The sequence below is a fragment of the Macaca mulatta genome, chromosome 14 (assembly GCF_049350105.2).
Source record: "Macaca mulatta isolate MMU2019108-1 chromosome 14, T2T-MMU8v2.0, whole genome shotgun sequence".
NCBI classification, from domain to species: domain Eukaryota; kingdom Metazoa; phylum Chordata; class Mammalia; order Primates; family Cercopithecidae; genus Macaca; species Macaca mulatta.
The window spans coordinates 120,925,844-120,942,601 of record NC_133419.1 but is presented as its reverse complement, the minus strand read 5'-3'; the positions used below and the strand labels follow the sequence as shown (position 1 = coordinate 120,942,601).

General features: G+C 51.0%; 1 protein-coding gene across 8 annotated transcripts in view; it reads right to left on the bottom strand.

The window, feature by feature from the left end:
- POU2F3 (POU class 2 homeobox 3) overlaps positions 1–16,359 on the bottom strand; it is an 89,923-nt gene extending 73,564 nt beyond the window's left edge. For 2 of the 8 annotated variants that reach the window (XM_077964532.1, XM_077964529.1), the window contains exons 1-2: positions 16,123–16,353; positions 9,982–10,050 (exon numbers count right to left, since the gene is read on the bottom strand). In XM_077964532.1, coding sequence (XP_077820658.1) covers positions 9,982–10,050; positions 16,123–16,150 — 97 coding nt within the window. In that variant the 5' untranslated portion in view covers positions 16,151–16,353. Of the gene's footprint in view, positions 1–9,981; positions 10,051–10,301; positions 10,414–10,662; positions 10,776–10,821; positions 10,950–16,122 lie in introns of those variants that run through there. The other 6 variants (XM_028834076.2, XM_077964527.1, XM_077964528.1 and 3 more) reach the window with 6 other exon arrangements.
- Positions 16,360–16,758: the final 399 nt, after the last annotated feature.

Sequence of the window (16,758 nt, the reverse complement as noted above, 5' to 3'; positions counted from 1 at the left end):
CCTGTCCTGCCAGACCCCCAGGCTCCAATGTGGGAGAACCCCAGAAGCCCCCGCTGGGGTGACCTCATGACGCTTTCCTTTTAAGTACTCTCAGCTTGAGTCTGGCCCTCTTCCTCCAAATCAAAGCCTGTGGGGAGTGGGGATGAGAGGAGGGGCTCCTCCCTTTCCACTTTCCACTTCTTCGCCTCCTAGACAGTCCTAGGGGTGGGTCATCCTGCGCCAGTCCTTCCGGGGGGAAGTGGTCTCCACAGACCCATGACAAATGCTGGCCCCAAACTCCAACTTGTCATCTCCTCTGCAACTCCTGTAGTTTCACAAACTTCCTCAAGGACCCAATTCTGCCTTGAAAGAACAAACTGGACCAGCAAAGAGACTGCCTCTAGGTGCGCCCCACACTCTGGGGTCTGAAATGTATGTCTGTTTGTCTATGCGGGTGCTTGGGGGCTGGGTTGGGACAGACTGTAGCTACACGTCAGTTGCCTGGGTTCTGGCTGCTCCTCAAGGCCCTAAGACTTGTTCCAATTTGGTTGCTCATTTCTTTCTAAATTCTTTTTCCACTTTTTCAGGACTTTTCCACACTCAGGTGCTCATTGCCCTAATCGTTTCTGGGGGAGGAAGGTGAGCCCAAGGTACAAAAAGGACTTACTCCCAGCTTGGGGCTGGGGGAGTCTGCAATTTTGGGTGCCTCAGTGAAGGGTTGAGGCCCAGAAAGCTGCAGTGGCCTGAGTCTCTGGATGCTGCTCAGTCTTCCAGTCTGCAGGGTAGGTAGGTATCATGCTACCCCGGCCAGCAAAGGACAGACTGGGACCTCCCTCTCCTTTGGGTCCCCCATGATCATCCCCCAATATCTCCAGGGAGGGAGTGAGAGGAACGGTAAGGAGGTGATAAGAAGATGCACCAGGGTCAGCTGGAGGGAGTGAGAGGAACGGTAAGGAGGTGATAAGAAGATGTACCAGGGTCAGGTGGAGGGAGTGAGAGGAACGGTGAGGAGGTCATAAGAAGATGTACCAGGGTCAGGTGGAGGGAGTGAGAGGAACGGTGAGGAGGTGATAAGAAGATGTACCAGGGTCAGCTGGAGGGAGTGAGAGGAACGGTGAGGAGGTGATAAGAAGATACACCAGGGTCAGGTGGAGGGAGTGAGAGGAACGGTGAGGAGGTCATAAGAAGATGTACCAGGGTCAGGTGGAGGGAGTGAGAGGAACGGTGAGGAGGTCATAAGAAGATGTACCAGGGTCAGCTGGAGGGAGTGAGAGGAACGGTGAAGAGGTCATAAGAAGATGTACCAGGGTCAGCTGGAGGGAGTGAGAGGAACGGTGAGGAGGTGATAAGAAGATACACCAGGGTCAGGTGGAGGGAGTGAGAGGAACGGTGAGGAGGTGATAAGAAGATGCCCCAGGGTCAGCTGGAGGGAGTGAGAGGAACGGTGAGGAGGTGATAAGAAGATACACCAGGGTCAGCTGGAGGGAGTGAGAGGAACGGTGAGGAGGTGATAAGAAGATACACCAGGGTCAGCTGGAGGGAGTGAGAGGAACGGTGAGGAGGTCATAAGAAGATGCACCAGGGTCAGCTGGAGCATTGCTCACGGAGGCCACAGGAAAGAGACTTTCTAATACACAACACAAACTCCGCTCAGGTAGTGCACCGCAAGGCATGAGCCACCGCGCCCGGACAGCTACCATTGTCTTATGTCCTCTGTCCCTGGTTCTCCACATTGACTCCCAGTCTTCCTACCACCATCTTTAGGTAGAAATTCCCCGTAGAGACCAAAGCTGGTCTATGTACTGTGGAGGTCCGGGACCAGATATAGACAAACAGTGATTATAAGAAGTTAGAAATGTTGGCTGGGTGTGGTGGCTCACACCTGTAATCCCAGCACTTTGGGAGGCTGAGGTGGGCGGATCACCTGAGGTCAGGAGTTCGAGACCAGCCTGGCCAACATGGTGAAACTCCATCTCCACTAAAAATACAAAAATTAGCCAGGCATGGTAGCACATGCCTGTAGTCCCAGCTACATGGGTGGCTAAGGCAGGAGAATTGCTTGAGCCCAGGAGGTGGAGGTTGCAGTGAGCCAAGATCGTGCCACTGCACTCCAGCCTGGGTGACAGAGCAAGACTCCATCTTAAAAAAAAAAAAAAAATTAGAAATGTTAATAGCACATGCAAGCACTCCATCAGTGGGCCTCCAGCTGAACTGTGTGTGAGCCCATTGGGTGCTGTTGAGTACGCATGGTAAGTGCCAGCTGCATGCTGTCGGGCACAGCACGGTAAGTCTGGATATGTGTCTGTGACAGGCTGGAAATATAAACACTGGTCCTCCTCCCAGACTCTTTGAGAAGCAGTGCTCTGAGGAATGACTACACATAAGCTAAGGGAACTCTGGGTGGTAAAAGATGGCTCATAGATGCCTCCTGCACCAGGCTCCCTCTCCTTTTTCCCCTTTTACGTTGGACAGAAAAGGAGTCCATGCTCTACTGGGGGCTGCAAAGGTGGCAACAGGGGTCGAGGGGTGACCATTTCCTTAAGGAGATCTCCAAGAGGAAGAGGGACTGGTGCCGGGCAGGGCTAGCTCAGCTCCTCATGGCTCATCTGAACCATACAATCCTGCCCCCTCTGCTTACCCTAGTCCTGGGTGTTGGCTGGGGAATCTATGGATGAGAAAGTGTCTATAGTTGTAAGTCATGGTACAGATGTGAGTTGCTGCTGTGGCTGTTTTATTGGATAAAGTTCTATGAGTGCTGGAGGCAGAGAAGCAACTCCTGGCACCACAGGCTGTTCTCCTGCTATCTCTGGCACATGGAGCCACAGTCTAAGGCTGAATGGTGAATCAGTACCTACTAATTTCCCTGTCACAGAAAGGAGAAACAAGGTGGGGTGGGAGCCACTCTGAGAAGGGCAGAACAAGGCCGGGTGCGGAGGCTCATTCCTGTAATCCCAGCACTTTGGGAGGCCAATGCGGGTGGATCACTTGAGGTTAGGAGTTTGAGACCAGCCTGGCCAACATGGTAAAACCCCATCTCTACTAAAAATACAAAAACTAGCCGGGTGTAGTGGTGGGCGCCTGTAATCCCAGCTACTGAGGAGGCTGAGGCAGGAGAATCACTTAAACCTGGGAGGCGGAGGTTGCAGTGAGCCGAGATTGTGCCATTGTACTCCAGCCTGGGCAACAAAGCAAGACTCCATCTCAAAAAAATAAAAACAAAAACTAAAAAAGGCAGAACAAGAGGTATGGGCTTATGCAGCAGCATGAGGGTCTTAGGTGAGAGCTAAGAAAGGACTTCCAGGCACTGAGGATGGCATCCTGTAGGAATAGGCAGCCAAGGCCAGGCGCAGTGGCTCACGCCTGTAATCCCAGCACTTTGGGAGGCCAAGGAGGATGGATCATGAGGTCAGGAGTTCAAGACCAGCCTGGCCAAAATGATGAAACCCTGTCTCTACTAAAACTACAAAAAATTAGCTGGGCATGTGGCACACACCTATAATCTCAGCTACTCAGGAGGCTGAGGCAGGAGAATTACTTGAACCCGGGAGGCAGAGGTTGCAGTGAGCTGAGATCATGCCACTGCACTCCAGCCTGGGCAACAGAGCAAGACTCTGTCAAAAAAAAAAAAAAAAAAGAAAGAAAGAAAGAAAGAAAGAAAGAAAAAAGAAAAAAGAAAAGGCAGCCAAGAGAAAATGTGAGATTGGTTGTCTTAGAGATATAAAATAGACAAAAAATAAGTCTCTAAGAAAGTAGCTTCTCTCATTTTCGAGGGATGGGTTTGAAATATCTCCAAAAGAAGAGAGAGACATGGACAAGATGTCCTCTCAGGAATTCAAAGCAGGAATATCAGGACCCCCTCAATGTCTGGGGGGCTATGGTTTCATTCCTCTCTTCCAGAGAGGTGAGGGATGGAGCCAGTACAGACAGAGGTGCAGACCCTAGAGGCCACCTAGCCCACCGCTTCATTTTATTCCTGCACTACCCATCTCCTTCTATTACGATGAGGAAATTCAAGTCCTGGGCACAAGTGCATGCAGGACTTAATGATGGACTTTGAAAATTATACACCATCACACAAATACAGTTCAGACTTGCTCTGTCATTTAATCATAAAAAGGGAGGGAGTGTGTGTGTGTGTGTGTGTGTGCACGCGTGCACACATGCTCACACACGTGCTTCATCTAGAGATGATTGTCAGCTGGACATGGTGGCTTACACATGTAATCTCAGAATTTTGGGAGGCCATGGTGGGAGGATTGCTTCAGGCCAGGAGTTCGAGACCAGCTTGGGCAACATAGCAAGATCCCGGCTCTACAAAGAGATAATTTTAAAAAATTAGGCATAGTGGTGCACACCTGTAGTCCCAATTACTCCAGAGGCTGAGACAGGAGGATCACTTGAGCATAGTAGTTCAAGGTTGTGGGGAGCTGTGATCACCCTACCATACTCTAGTGTAGGTGACAGAGTGAGACCCTGTCTTTTTTTTTTTTTTTTTTGAAACAGAGTTTTGCTCTGTCTCCCAGGCTGGAGTACAGTGGCGCGATCTCGGCTCACTGCAACTTCCGCCTCTTGGGTTCAAGCAATTCTCCTGCCTCAGTCCCCTGAGTAGCTGGGATTTCAGGTATCCACCACCACATCTGGCTAATTTTTTGTATTTTTAGTGGAGACAGGGTTTCACCATCTTGGCCAGGCTGATCTTGAAGTCCTGACCTCATGATCCACCCGCCTCGGCCTCCCAAAATGCTGGGATTACAGGTGTGAGCCACTGCGCCTGGCCGAGACCCTGTCCTGAAAGAATAAAATAAATAAAAATGGTTGTCAAGTACTTCCTAGATTTCTCCTGTCCGCTCTGCCATTTTAAGAATAGTTTTATTAATATTTGGACTGAAAAATCACGCTCACCCCTAAAAGTCTTCTGCCCATTCCTACCTGGAACCTCACCTCTCAGTTGCCATTTCCAGCTTGTTTTCTTGGGGAGGCAGCAGGGTCTCATTCTTTCTTTGGGACCTTATGAGAATCACTACCCTCCTGTGCCTCAGTTGTGCTTCCCTCTAAAATCATGTCCGTGCCTTCTGAAAGCCATGCAGAAAATCGCCAGGGTTAGGTGGGGAGACTTTCTGCAAAGGGTCCCCAAACAGCTGACTTGCCTCTGAGGTCCTGCTGCGGGGTGGGGCTGACGTTAGTCATTCCTCCTCACAGACAAGACAGTGGAGGCCAGGGAGGAAGGGCAACAAGAAAGGCTGACAAAGCCCAGTCCCCTCCCTCATCTCTAGCTTCCCCCTTTCCCCCCTGGGCTTCCCTCTTGGAGTCTTTCCTTCACAGATCTCTAAGCAGAGCAAAGGTGCCAAGGCACTTGCTCTATAGTCATCTGGGCTTGAAGCCCCACCCCCTGCCCCTGGCCCTACCCCTGCCAAATGACAACTGAGCCTAAGGGATATGGGGGTGGGGAGTTGGGGGGGGGTGGGAACTGCGGCTCCTTGGACTAGATTAGTCCATCTGTGGGGAACTTGGCTTCCCTCTGGCCCCTCTGTGCCATCCTCCATAATTTTGCTACCATTGTCTTGTCTTTTTTTTTTTTGAGACCAACTCTCGCTCTGTCGCCCAGGCTGGAGTGCAGCAGCGCCATCTCGGCTCACTGCAACCTCCACCTCCTGCATTCAAGTGATTCTCCTGCCTCAGCCTCCCGAGTAGCTTGGATTACAGGCACGTACCATCACGCCTGGCTAATTTGTGTATTTTTTGTAGAGATGGGATTTCACCATGTTGACCAGGCTGGTCTTGAACTCCTGACCTCAAGTGATGAGCCACCACGCCCGGACAGTTACCATTGTCTTATGTCCTCTGTCCCTGGTTCTCCACATTGACTCCCAGTCTTCCTACCACCATCTTTAGGTAGAAAGTCACTAGAAAGACTCAGGCTTAGTTCTGTCATTCTCTAGGTATGGGAGCTTGGGAAAAGTAGCTAAGGTTCTTTCTCATCACCAGCCTTCATTTCTCCATCTGTGAAGTGGGCTAATAGTACTTACTCTCATAGAGTTGTTGTAAAGGCCAAATGCATGAAGTATTTGAGAACACCCTTACAGACATATGTTGTCACTGTTATCCAGGCAGTCATGAATTCCTGCACTAGAAGGACAACTCCTTGAGGACAGGGGTGCTCTTCATCTAAGCCCAGGATCTGCCACCAAGTCATCCTCCAAAGATGTCGGTTATACAACTATAAGCTAAGTCAGAGAAGAGGATCAGAGCCCAAACAGAGAAGACAGCTGTGGGTGTCAGAGGAGAAAAGACTGAAAGGGAAGCTGGAAAGAAAGGAATGGGGAGAAAACCAGAAAAAAGGATGGAGAGAGAGAGAGCTCAGAGCTGAGGAAACCTGCACAAAAATGCAAGATCTGGAAACTGATGGAAAGAATTGTGAAAAGCAGAACTGTGCACACATCCTTTAAAATTCAGCCCTTAGACATTATCTAGTCCAAACCCCGACTCTGTGGGGAGGAAAATAAAGGTCCATGTGGGGAAACGCTTGCCAAGATAATATGTAGGGAGCTAATGGCAGACCCAGGATAAGAGTCTGGTAGAGTCAGACAAGGCCAAGTTTGATTTCTGGCTATAAGCTGTGTGATATTTGGTAAGTTAGTTTCTCACTCTGAGCTACGGTTTCCTCATCAATGAAAATGGGGTTAATCATGTCTCTATCTCATAGCCTTATTGTAAGAATTAAATGAGATGCTGTAAATAAAGTTGCCTACATGTGCCTGCTGTGGGAGGAGGCTCTGTGAATGTTATGGTCTCCCTCCTTCTTCCTGACCCTCTGTTCTTTCCTCCTTTATGATTGAGGCAATGATGTGACCAGCATGGTCAAAAGTCACAGGGTTAGCCACATCCGTACTTGGGGATTGTCAGTTACAGACTGGAGGGCTTTTGAAATGTGGGTAAGGCTATATTCTCATCAACCACCTAATTGAGAACAGAAAAAAATTGTTGTCAGCCTCAAGAGTGGAGAAAAGTCCCAGCGCGGCGGCTCAGGCCTGTAGTCCCAGCTACTTGGGAGGCAGAGGCAGGAGAATCCCTTGAGCCAGGAGTTTGAGGCTGCAGTGGCCATGACTGTACCACTGCACTCCAGCCTGGGCGACAGAGGGAGAACCTGTCTCAAACAAAGAAGTGGAGGAAAAGTAACAACAGTTAAGGAAGCAATAGGTAGGAAGGACAGAAAAGCTGATAGTTCAGAAATCTAGAAAGAGGAAAGAGTACCGAACAGGGGCTCTGAGCTTTGGCTGGTCCCTTGTGCTGCTGCAAAGACATTCTGAGCCCTCGGGCAGCTTATTCTTCATCTATGCCTCGGCTTCCTCACAGGCCAAAGAAAGGAAAAGATGTGCCACCCGGCCAGGTCTCCACCAGCCAGGAGGTCTGTGTCTGGCCCTGAGAATGCTCTCCTGGGCATTCCTGACCAGTGCAGATGGGGAAATTTACCTCCCTTTCCCAGTTCCTACCCCCAGTACCCCTTGGGGATTTCACACAGCAAAGGGGGTGCTTTCAGGGAGCCAGGGCTTTCTAACTCACCTTTGTTTATAGTTCCTTTAAAACCCAGAGACAAACCACCCCTTAATTCATGCACTACTAAGAAGGTGAATCTGCCTTTTAAAATCCAAAGGAAGCCATTAAACCAGGTTGGTAACCATTGTGACTCATAATAAGCTTTCTTCTGTAAAAAAATGAGTCAGAACGACTTTCCAGGAAGTTTGGTTACTTTAATTAGCCACCTCTTTCTTCTTGCCCTTAAACACATGCAGTAATTTGAAGATCACCTAAGTATTGATGCTACCAGCCAGGAGCCCTGAAGTGAAAGATCTACTGGTGGTGGTAAAGTTCCAGACATCACGGGCTCCTTGGAGCTGAACAGGCACCTGTGCAGAATCCTTTCCTAAATGGTGAAGGGAGCAAACCAACTTTCTGGGCTGACGCACTGGCCTGAGTAAAGCGGGGAATGAGCCAGAAGTACTCAGCAGCGAAGCCCATCTGTATATTCCAGAATCTTAATGACGGTCACAGCTGCCATGTGCCAAGCACTGTTCTAAGGAATTGAGACACCATCTCAAATAACTCTCAACCCACTCTCTAAGTTGGGCATTAATTTTCCCCTTTTACAAAAAGGACAAGGATAGATTTTCAGGTCATGCAGCCAGTAAGCAGTGGAGCTGCAAATTTTATCCCAGGTCTGTTTGATTCTAGATCCATACTCTTCAAAGGTCATCCGTTCCTACCTCCTAGGGAGGCAAAGTGGCTGGTCTAAGGTCATGTATTGAATTGGCGGTAGCCCTGGATAAGAGACAGATTCTGAAGGTCTTAGCCAATGTCTGGATTCTTTCTCTCTTAACCTACTTTATATATAGCTCCCAGATAGGAAGTCAGAATTTGCTCAGATTGATCGTAACACACTAACCCTCCTAAGCCCCAAAAGGATCTGAACTCCCTTTCCTGGCTCCTCTTTCAGGGTTCTGTGTGGCTCATTCTCACTCCTAACACTATTACCCTGACTTGGTCACAGTAACAGAACACCAGTGCAAGTTGGTTAGGTGTGGTCTTCTTCCCATGTGGACACTCCCTTAGCTGTGTCCCCACACACCTGGGCAATGGGCCCCAGGTAAACAGAGTTGGCTCCAGTCAGCCTGCTTCCAGAAAAGGGCAATCCAGCTTCTCTGGATCACGGCTCCTGGGCTGATTTTTCTCTAGGGAAGGGTGTCAGTGTGGGGACTGTGTCCATCACTCTGTAGCTGAACTAAGTTTAAAGTCTTGCTCAGGTATTTGAGATAAAAGGGAATCTTCTTCTCAACTGGGAAGAACAGGTGCCCCTCTCCACAGACCCTTAGTAAAAGATACTCTGCTAAATAATCAATTGAAACATAAGTGTGACCGGCCCACATTCTCCTTGGTCTAGCTGCCTCTGTACATATGCACAGCAAACTAGAAAGATTGTAGTTTGATGTGTATTGCTACCTGTGCAAGGAAACACTGTTTCAGTATTAAACTGGGAAGCAGAAAAGTTTATGGCAAATGCATACTGTGGATGCCCTCCCCACCAAGACCCCCAATTATCTTGTCCCTGACAAGAATCTCATAGCTTCAAGAATGGAACTAGACTGCTCTAAAAGATTTGAAAAAGATTTTAGCTCTGGGGGACATTGATTCTCTTCCACTTCTAATTTCTATGTCTCTAATGATCCAGATGAAAGACTAATTGAGGTCTGGTTGGAATGCTATTAAAGTTATTTGGTGGTGTTACAATTTATACTCATCTTTAAGTTCTTTTTAATTATATGGAGCTTTCAAAGCAAGGCTTGGACTATGGAGGTAAAAACAGAGAGCTATGAAACTTTCTTTTTTAATTCTTCTTTGTTCCTCTCACCTTTTTTTGACATGGTCCAGCCTCAAACTCCTAGGCTCAAGGAATCCTCTCACCTTGGCCTGCTGACTAGCTGGGACTACTGACATCCTTTCTCTTCTTTACAAAGCAAAGTCATCTCCAGGCACCAAGTCTTCCTCTCTGAGCCTATTTGCCACCCACATGCACATTATTTGGAAGAGAAACATTTGTACACAGGCCTCTTTGGTTAGTGCCTTAAGGAGCACTATCGAGGTATCTGGGGCTAAAAGGCCCTGGTTCCCATCTAAGAAAGACAAGTTCTGCCTCTGCCAGTCACAGCAGTTGGGAACACAGCTGCTCCCGCACCTTTTTGGTTTTGTTCTGTTTTAAAGTATCTGGTCTCTTCCTAGCCTAGTTCCAGAGGTTTTGTTCCACTGAGGACCAATATCTACTGTTCAAAGGCTCCAGAATCATATCCCATGTCCTCAGGGAATTCACTTAGTTCCTAAGACCTAGCTTTAGGGTCTGGTTGGCTGAAAGACCAAGCGAGAAGAGATACCAGTTGTTCAACAATTCCCAACAACTCTCTTCCCCCCACCCGCTGCATTCCTGCTCCATCCCCTAGAAGAGAAGATCCTTACCTGGCTCCACCTGGCTGAGAGTGTTGCGAGCATCCGTGGAATCAGCTACATCCCCACTCATCTTGATATCTGCAGGGAAAACACAACTGATTTTAATAACAGGTCACAATTTTTCTTGCTATGACATATGTGGCTTTAACTAAATAGCAAAGATGAATGTGTAATTACAACAACCATCAGACTTTCAAATTCCTGATTCCCGAACATACAACCATTAGAATATTCATAAGCTTGGGGGCACGGATCCCCTCCTCCCATGCTCGCCTCCTCTCCTTGCCTTTCTCTTCCCCTTTCCCCGGTGCCACTGCAGGGTCTCTCACCTTTTGCATCATTCATGGCCACTTGCTTCTATCACCAGGACTCAGTTGGTAAAAATTTAACAAGGGGGTGGAGGGGACACTTCCCATTTCCAACACTCGTTTCCTTTGGGATCTGAGGAATTTATTTTATTTTTAAATAGTGAAAGAATTATCCCTCCCCGCCTGCCTCCCCAGCTCTGTTTCCCTTAATAACCCCATCCTGGAAGGTAAGAGTGCCCTTAAACCAAGGTTCGCCCTTCTCACCTTTCTTCCCAGGTCCTGCCTGGGTTCTCTGGTCTCAGAGGTCAGCCCACTGTCTGGGGATCAAGCCCTAGCTCCTGTGTTGTTCTCCTTGGAGACCCTGTCCTTTGGGGATCCTTACCTTCTCTCCTACTCCTTCAACTGGCTCAGTGAGAAAGGGATGGCAGCGGGTCAGTGCCCCACAGAAAGAGAATACCTACACCAAGCCCCTGGCTCAGTCCCCGAGTCCTGCTGGTCCAGCATCTCTGCCCTGCTTCATTTCAATAAATTAAACATTTACCCTTAACAGACAGCTGCCACCACCTATGTGGGAGGCCCCTAAGTCTCCTCTTGGGGTTAGCAGGGGGAAGAAAAGAGGCAACTTTGAACCAACTCACTCTCTCTCTGCTCCTCTCCTTATTAAACCACCCAAAGACTGAAGCCTTAAAGACAGAAGAATATTTTATTCAAATCATGTTGACCCCCGCCCTCCCCCTTCTCTGGGGCAGCACTTTAACTCTTTCGAACCAGATAAAGTCTTGGTGAGCCAATTTGCATACTTGGCTCCTCAGCCAATCCCAGTCAAGCAGCCTGTCTTAATTTGCATCAGGTAATCAGGCAGTTGGCAGTCTGGATGCCCAGGTCTGGAGATGATCAGGATGAGGAAAAAGGGTAGACCTGTGCCCCAGGGAAAGAGGGGAGAAAACCTACTTTTTCTTTTTTGTGTGTGTGAGGAATAATGTGTGTGGCTCCGGCCGAGGTGTACACCACCTCCGGAGCGTGGCAGTTTCAATGCCAAAACAAGCCAGAGATGGGGGACCCAAAGATTTAGAGCCTAGAATACCCCAGAAGTAGGGGAGAAAGTAAGGAGTCACTGTGGTTTAAGGAATTTTTCAAGACCAGCCAAATTGAGGGAAGACTCCAAGGTAAACACTCAGAGCTCCATGACACCCTCCCCAGACAACCTGCACTGCACTCTGTGGTCAGTCACAGAGCTCTAAGGAAGACCTGCCACCTTACCCCACCCCGCCACCTCCTAGTGCATGGCATTTGGGGAGGCATTTCTTGAGCCTCACCTCGATCCGCCCTGCTGCAGTCTCAAACTCTCTGTATAGTTTGCCACGCATGAATATGCAGAATAACTACTGTGGACCACCCAGACACGTTTGCAAAGGGCTTCTGCTGCCACTGGCCTTCTGTTCCAATGGAGAAATGGGCTCCCCTGTCCCACCCATTAAGTACTATCCACCTGGAGCTGGGCATTGCCTAACGCAGATCTGCTCAGCTCATACTTCACCGTGAGGGTTCTTCAACAGTGCTGAGAAGTGGCCCTGAGTCAGAGACTGCTGGAAAGGTGCAGAGGAAGTTCCCCCCACTGGTGGTTTCAATTTGCTTCATCAGCACCAGGATTCAGGGCACGGGATTTGGCATCAGACAAACCTGGATTAATCTCAGTGCCATCACTAACTAGCTGGGGGACCCTAGCCACATATTCGAATGTGAATTTTCTCACCTGAAAATGAGAATAATGATACACACTTCCCAGGGTTTTTGTGAGGATTAAATGAAATACTGAATGAAAACTGCCAGGGAAAGAGTTCAGGCACAAAGTAAGCACCTAACAAATGAATTAATTAAACAGACATGTAGGCTTAGGTGCTAGTCCCCTTCCCTTCCTGCCTTCTTCTCATGCCCCTCCGTTAATCCCTTGCCCCATTACAAGGAATAGCTTTGGTTTTCTGTCTCAGCCACCATTGTAATTTGTCCTTTATCTGGGAAACCATTAGGATTCTCCAAATTGTAACTTCATAGAAAAAGTGTTCATGAGGATAGGAAAAAGTTAAGAAGCAGTGATGCTGGGAGGACGACCAGAGTCTCTGAATCAACTGATTTCAAACTCCTGACATTTAAGAAGGTAATTCTTTAGCTAAACTGTAATCTTATGCCTAGAACCCAAATTCTCCTCCAACACCCATTCTCCACATCACCTTCATCAAATACACACAGAAGCTCTCATTCATGCTTTAAGTTAGCCTAAACTTTAGTCTTAATTATGCCTAAAAAATAACTTTTAAAGGCATCAACCCCCTCCCCTCCTCATCTGCCAGGATGTCTACTCATCTGATGTATTCATTATGGGAGCAACAAGGTGGCACTTCAGGATTGGAGGGGCAGGGTGAGATGACCTGTCAAGCCTCTTCTTGAGTCCCATAGGATGCTAAGACACTGAGAACCTGTTCTTGTTGGGTAGGAGGCTCAGGCTGATGGGTGGGACGAGCTTTTGGGTCTCAGCCTAAAAATGGGCCAACACCGAAACTCCCTGAGACGCTGTAACCCTTCACCTGTCGGACAGCACTTGCCAGGGGTGAGTGAGAGAGGTGTGGGGTGGGGCCAGGCTCCTCTGTGTTATCTCAGCCAGAGACTGAGTAGGCTCCTTGCCATCACTCCCTTCCCTGGGGAGGCTCAGCTGCTCTGTGTAAGAGCCCAGACACCAGCTGCAGACCCTCACCTGCCCTACTCAGCACCATCACACCCTGAAGTTAGTCTTGGCTTGTCCAGGAGCGGCCCCTCCTTAGACATCTGAACTCTCGGGAGGAAAGCTCGAGAGGCAGCGTTCCCCCCAGGCTGCAGGCTGAGGGTCCTGGACCTCCTGGGACCAGGCTACTCTGGGAAAGCAGAAACCACCTCTCTCCTAGCATCCATCTTCATGTTCTTAGAAGGACGGGAGCTCCCTCTGGCTCCTTCCTCACATACCTGCTGATGGTGGCGCTTCCACCGGGAGACTTCAAAGGACCCACCAGCCCCACTTCTGAGCCAGCCAAGGCTCCAACTCTCCACCAGAGGAGACTTCTCTCATTTCTTCTCAGTCCCACCATCAGGCCTTCGAACCCAAATGCTATTCCTGAGCTCCAACTGGCACCCCTCTGTGAGACTCAGCCCCTCTTTCCCAACCTTGGTGGGGAACAGCTCACAGTGAGGAGAAAGGCAGAGAAAGAGACACCTGGGGCAAAGCAGGTGTGCCCCCGCCAGCTGGCTTCCCACTGTTTTCCTTTGTCTCTTATCTGCCTCCCTAGCTGGCCGCCTCTGGCCTACTTCTCTGCCTGTGTTTTGTCAGGGAGCAGGGAGCCCTTCCTTGCCTCGGAGCCCCTGTGTCTTGTGACCTTCTGCCTGCTCAGGTCTTTGTGCTTCCAGGTGAGAGATGTTCTATAAAATACAAGGTGCGAAGGCTCCAGACAGACCTGAATCATGGCTCGTACCCAGGTTATCAGAGCAAGACAATGGGGTTGACTTGGCTGGCCCCAGTGCGAGTGGAGCCTTTAGAGTGGGGGACCTGGGAGCAAGCCTATGCTCTAGTTTGTGTGCTCCTGTTCCTCCTCCTTCCCCCATCCAAACTCCTCCAGTAAATCAATTAAGGAGGAGACCCCAAGGGCCCAGCCCCGGGAATTCACAGGGGAAGCGCTGGGAATCAAGGTCAGTAGGATATAGGATTACTGTGGCAGGGGAAAACGGGACTCAAAAGAGACCACATTTCCCAAAGAGGATCTTGGACTAAGGGACCCTAGAGAGGGACCCATAATGAGATATTCCATAGATGGAAGAGTGATCCTCCTTCACAGACCCCACAGCAGGGTGCGCACTGCAAGACCCTACAAAGAAGATCTTGAACCATAAAGGCCACCAGGAGGACCCAGCAAAGAGAGCTGTCCAATAGAGACCCAGTCAGAGAGAGGGGACAGAAAGTCCCAAACTCAGAGACCTCTGGAGGTGCCACTGAAGGGGAACCCTCAGACACCACAGAGGGGCCAAGACCCAGAAACTGCACAGGGAGGCCAGGTAGCCCTGAGCGGGGAGTGGGCTGGGGAGGGAACAGGCAAATGGAGAGAGATGAATTGGGGAATCTACCCCAGTTCTGTGGAGACCCCGCCTTGAGGAGTCGCCGCACCTGGGGTTGAGCTCAGTCCCCCCATGTGTTGGGAATCCCTGCTCACAGGGACAGGGTGGAGAAGGTGTCTGGGCTTCTGAGAAGCATCAGCCAGGAGCTCACCCCCGGGAAGGCATAGGGGGCTTGGCCCTCTCTCCACCTCATCCTCTGGCGCTCTCTGCTCTCTGCTATATCCTCTGAGGCCCTGGGCTGCCTCCCTGCTGGGTCCCAACTGTCCCACCCCACCCCCCACTTCTGCAGAATGGGAGCCTCCAGCAGACAAGGAGGTGGAAAACCCCCAGGAAGTCTGTGATCTTGATGCTAAAAAACCTCCCATCCACTGCTAAGCCCACCTTTGTGAAGAGCCTTGCTCCCATTCAAACCCTGGCCTTCTCTGCGGGAAGTGAAGGGGAGAGCACCTACCCGGGACCTGCCCAAGGTATGCCCAGTTTAGAAACAGATTTTCCTCAGACTCTGGATGACACCCAGTTGGATGGTTTCTTCCGCCTCACCTAGCCCTTCTGGCACGTCCTGGGGAGCCACTCAGTGCCAACATCTCACTGCCAGCCTGCCTCTCACTCAGCCCTGCCAGGAAACAGCATCTGGGGAACTGGGCACTCAAGGTTCCTCCCTCCAGGCACTCACTGATGCTTGTTTTCAGGCTAGGGAGGCCTCAGACCTGCTCTGCTTCTTGGGGTGGGTCTGGAGAATTGCCTCCTCCCTACTCTGCCAGAAAGGAGACCAGGTAACAATATTTCCATCAACAGCCCCCAAATCCTAAAGAAAGATCACTGGGTCCTGCCCACTTTGACAGTAAGTTGCTAGGTTAGAAATGGCCGGGTCAGGTACTGCTTTCTTCACCTGTTCTTTGCTCAGGCCCTGTGACCTCCAGAAGGCCCACCCTAACTCCAAGTCCCAAGCCAAGCCCAACCTGGCTGCCTGGCAGCTCTTGCCTTAGCCCAGCTGTGGAAGGAGGAACAGCAAGGTGAATGGAGCGGCTGGGTTCACTCCATGCCCACCTCTCATTCATTCATGCAGGGAAGCCTGACTCCCGGCAAAGCATTTGCATCTCCTAGATTTCCACCCCTTAGGGAAGGAAGGCATGGGACGTGGAACCTAGAGGATGTGTCTGTCACCATCCCCTCTCAAACACATGGGGTATGGCCCCTGCCCCAGGGGCACCTCTGTAATTGCCCTACCTCACCCACTTCTCCTAAGCCCCCCAACCACATAAATGTCCGTTTTGCCTCAATTTCACACATATGCTCGGACACCAGCACCCGGCATGTGGACATACACATTTCCCTCACTTATGCACTCCCAGGTCCACACCCCTGACTGAGTGAGTGAACCACCCATCCTTGCAACCTCCTGAGACTATGACAGTTCAGCACACCGACGTCCCACACAACTGCCACTCCCCAGACCGGGGGCTTCGAAGCCCTCCCGCCCTCCAGCAGCCCCCACCCTTTTTCTTTTCCAGGGTTTCTTATCCCAGATCCCCTCCCTTTAGTCCGCAAACACTGACCGGCGCCCACCCCAGGACAACCCGCTATCCACACCGCCCTCTCCTGGCCGCTGGGAAACAAGCCCCCCTCCCCGACCAGAACGCTGTCCCTCTCCTTCACCCCTGCCCACACGCAGTGACACCTGTCAGAGCTCATTCCCTCCGCCCCTCACCTGTGTGCATGGACTCCAGATTCACCATCCTGCCCCAGGCGGGGCCAAAGCCAGCGCCCCCCCAGGTCCCTCGCGACTGCCCCAGCCGGGCCCCCTGCGAAGCCAGGGTCTCCTTCCTCCAGCCCCCGGCCGCCGCCACCGCGGGAGCCGCTGCCGGAGCCGTCGCCGCCACTGTCGCGCGCTCCGCTGCTCCGGCCCGGGCAACACTCGGCGCCGCCAGGATTGCCACACTCCCCAGGTGAGCACGCGGCGCGGGGCGGGGGCCGCCGGCCACGCCCCCTGGCAGGAGCCCCGTGCCTGGCCCCGGGCCCATGCAAAGCAGCGATTTGCATACATGGAGCTGGCGACCTGGGGAGGGGGCCGGGGGTGCTGCCGGGGCGGGTCTCGATCCTGGGGAACACCTGCCTGCTCCAACCCGGCCTAGCAGCACCTCCTAACCGCGCCCGGAGTGGCGCGAACTCCTAGTCCTGCTCGCCCTTTTTAGGAAGCCCTGGCGTGTTCTCCAGCCTGAGCCCGAGCTTCCTTCTGGATAGATCCCGACGTGTAAGCTCTGCAAAGAAGCTGGAGTGTTTGGAGAAGTCGGGGATCTGCTGGAAAGAATTCGGTTTTGGAATCTCACCTCTCAACCGCTTACCA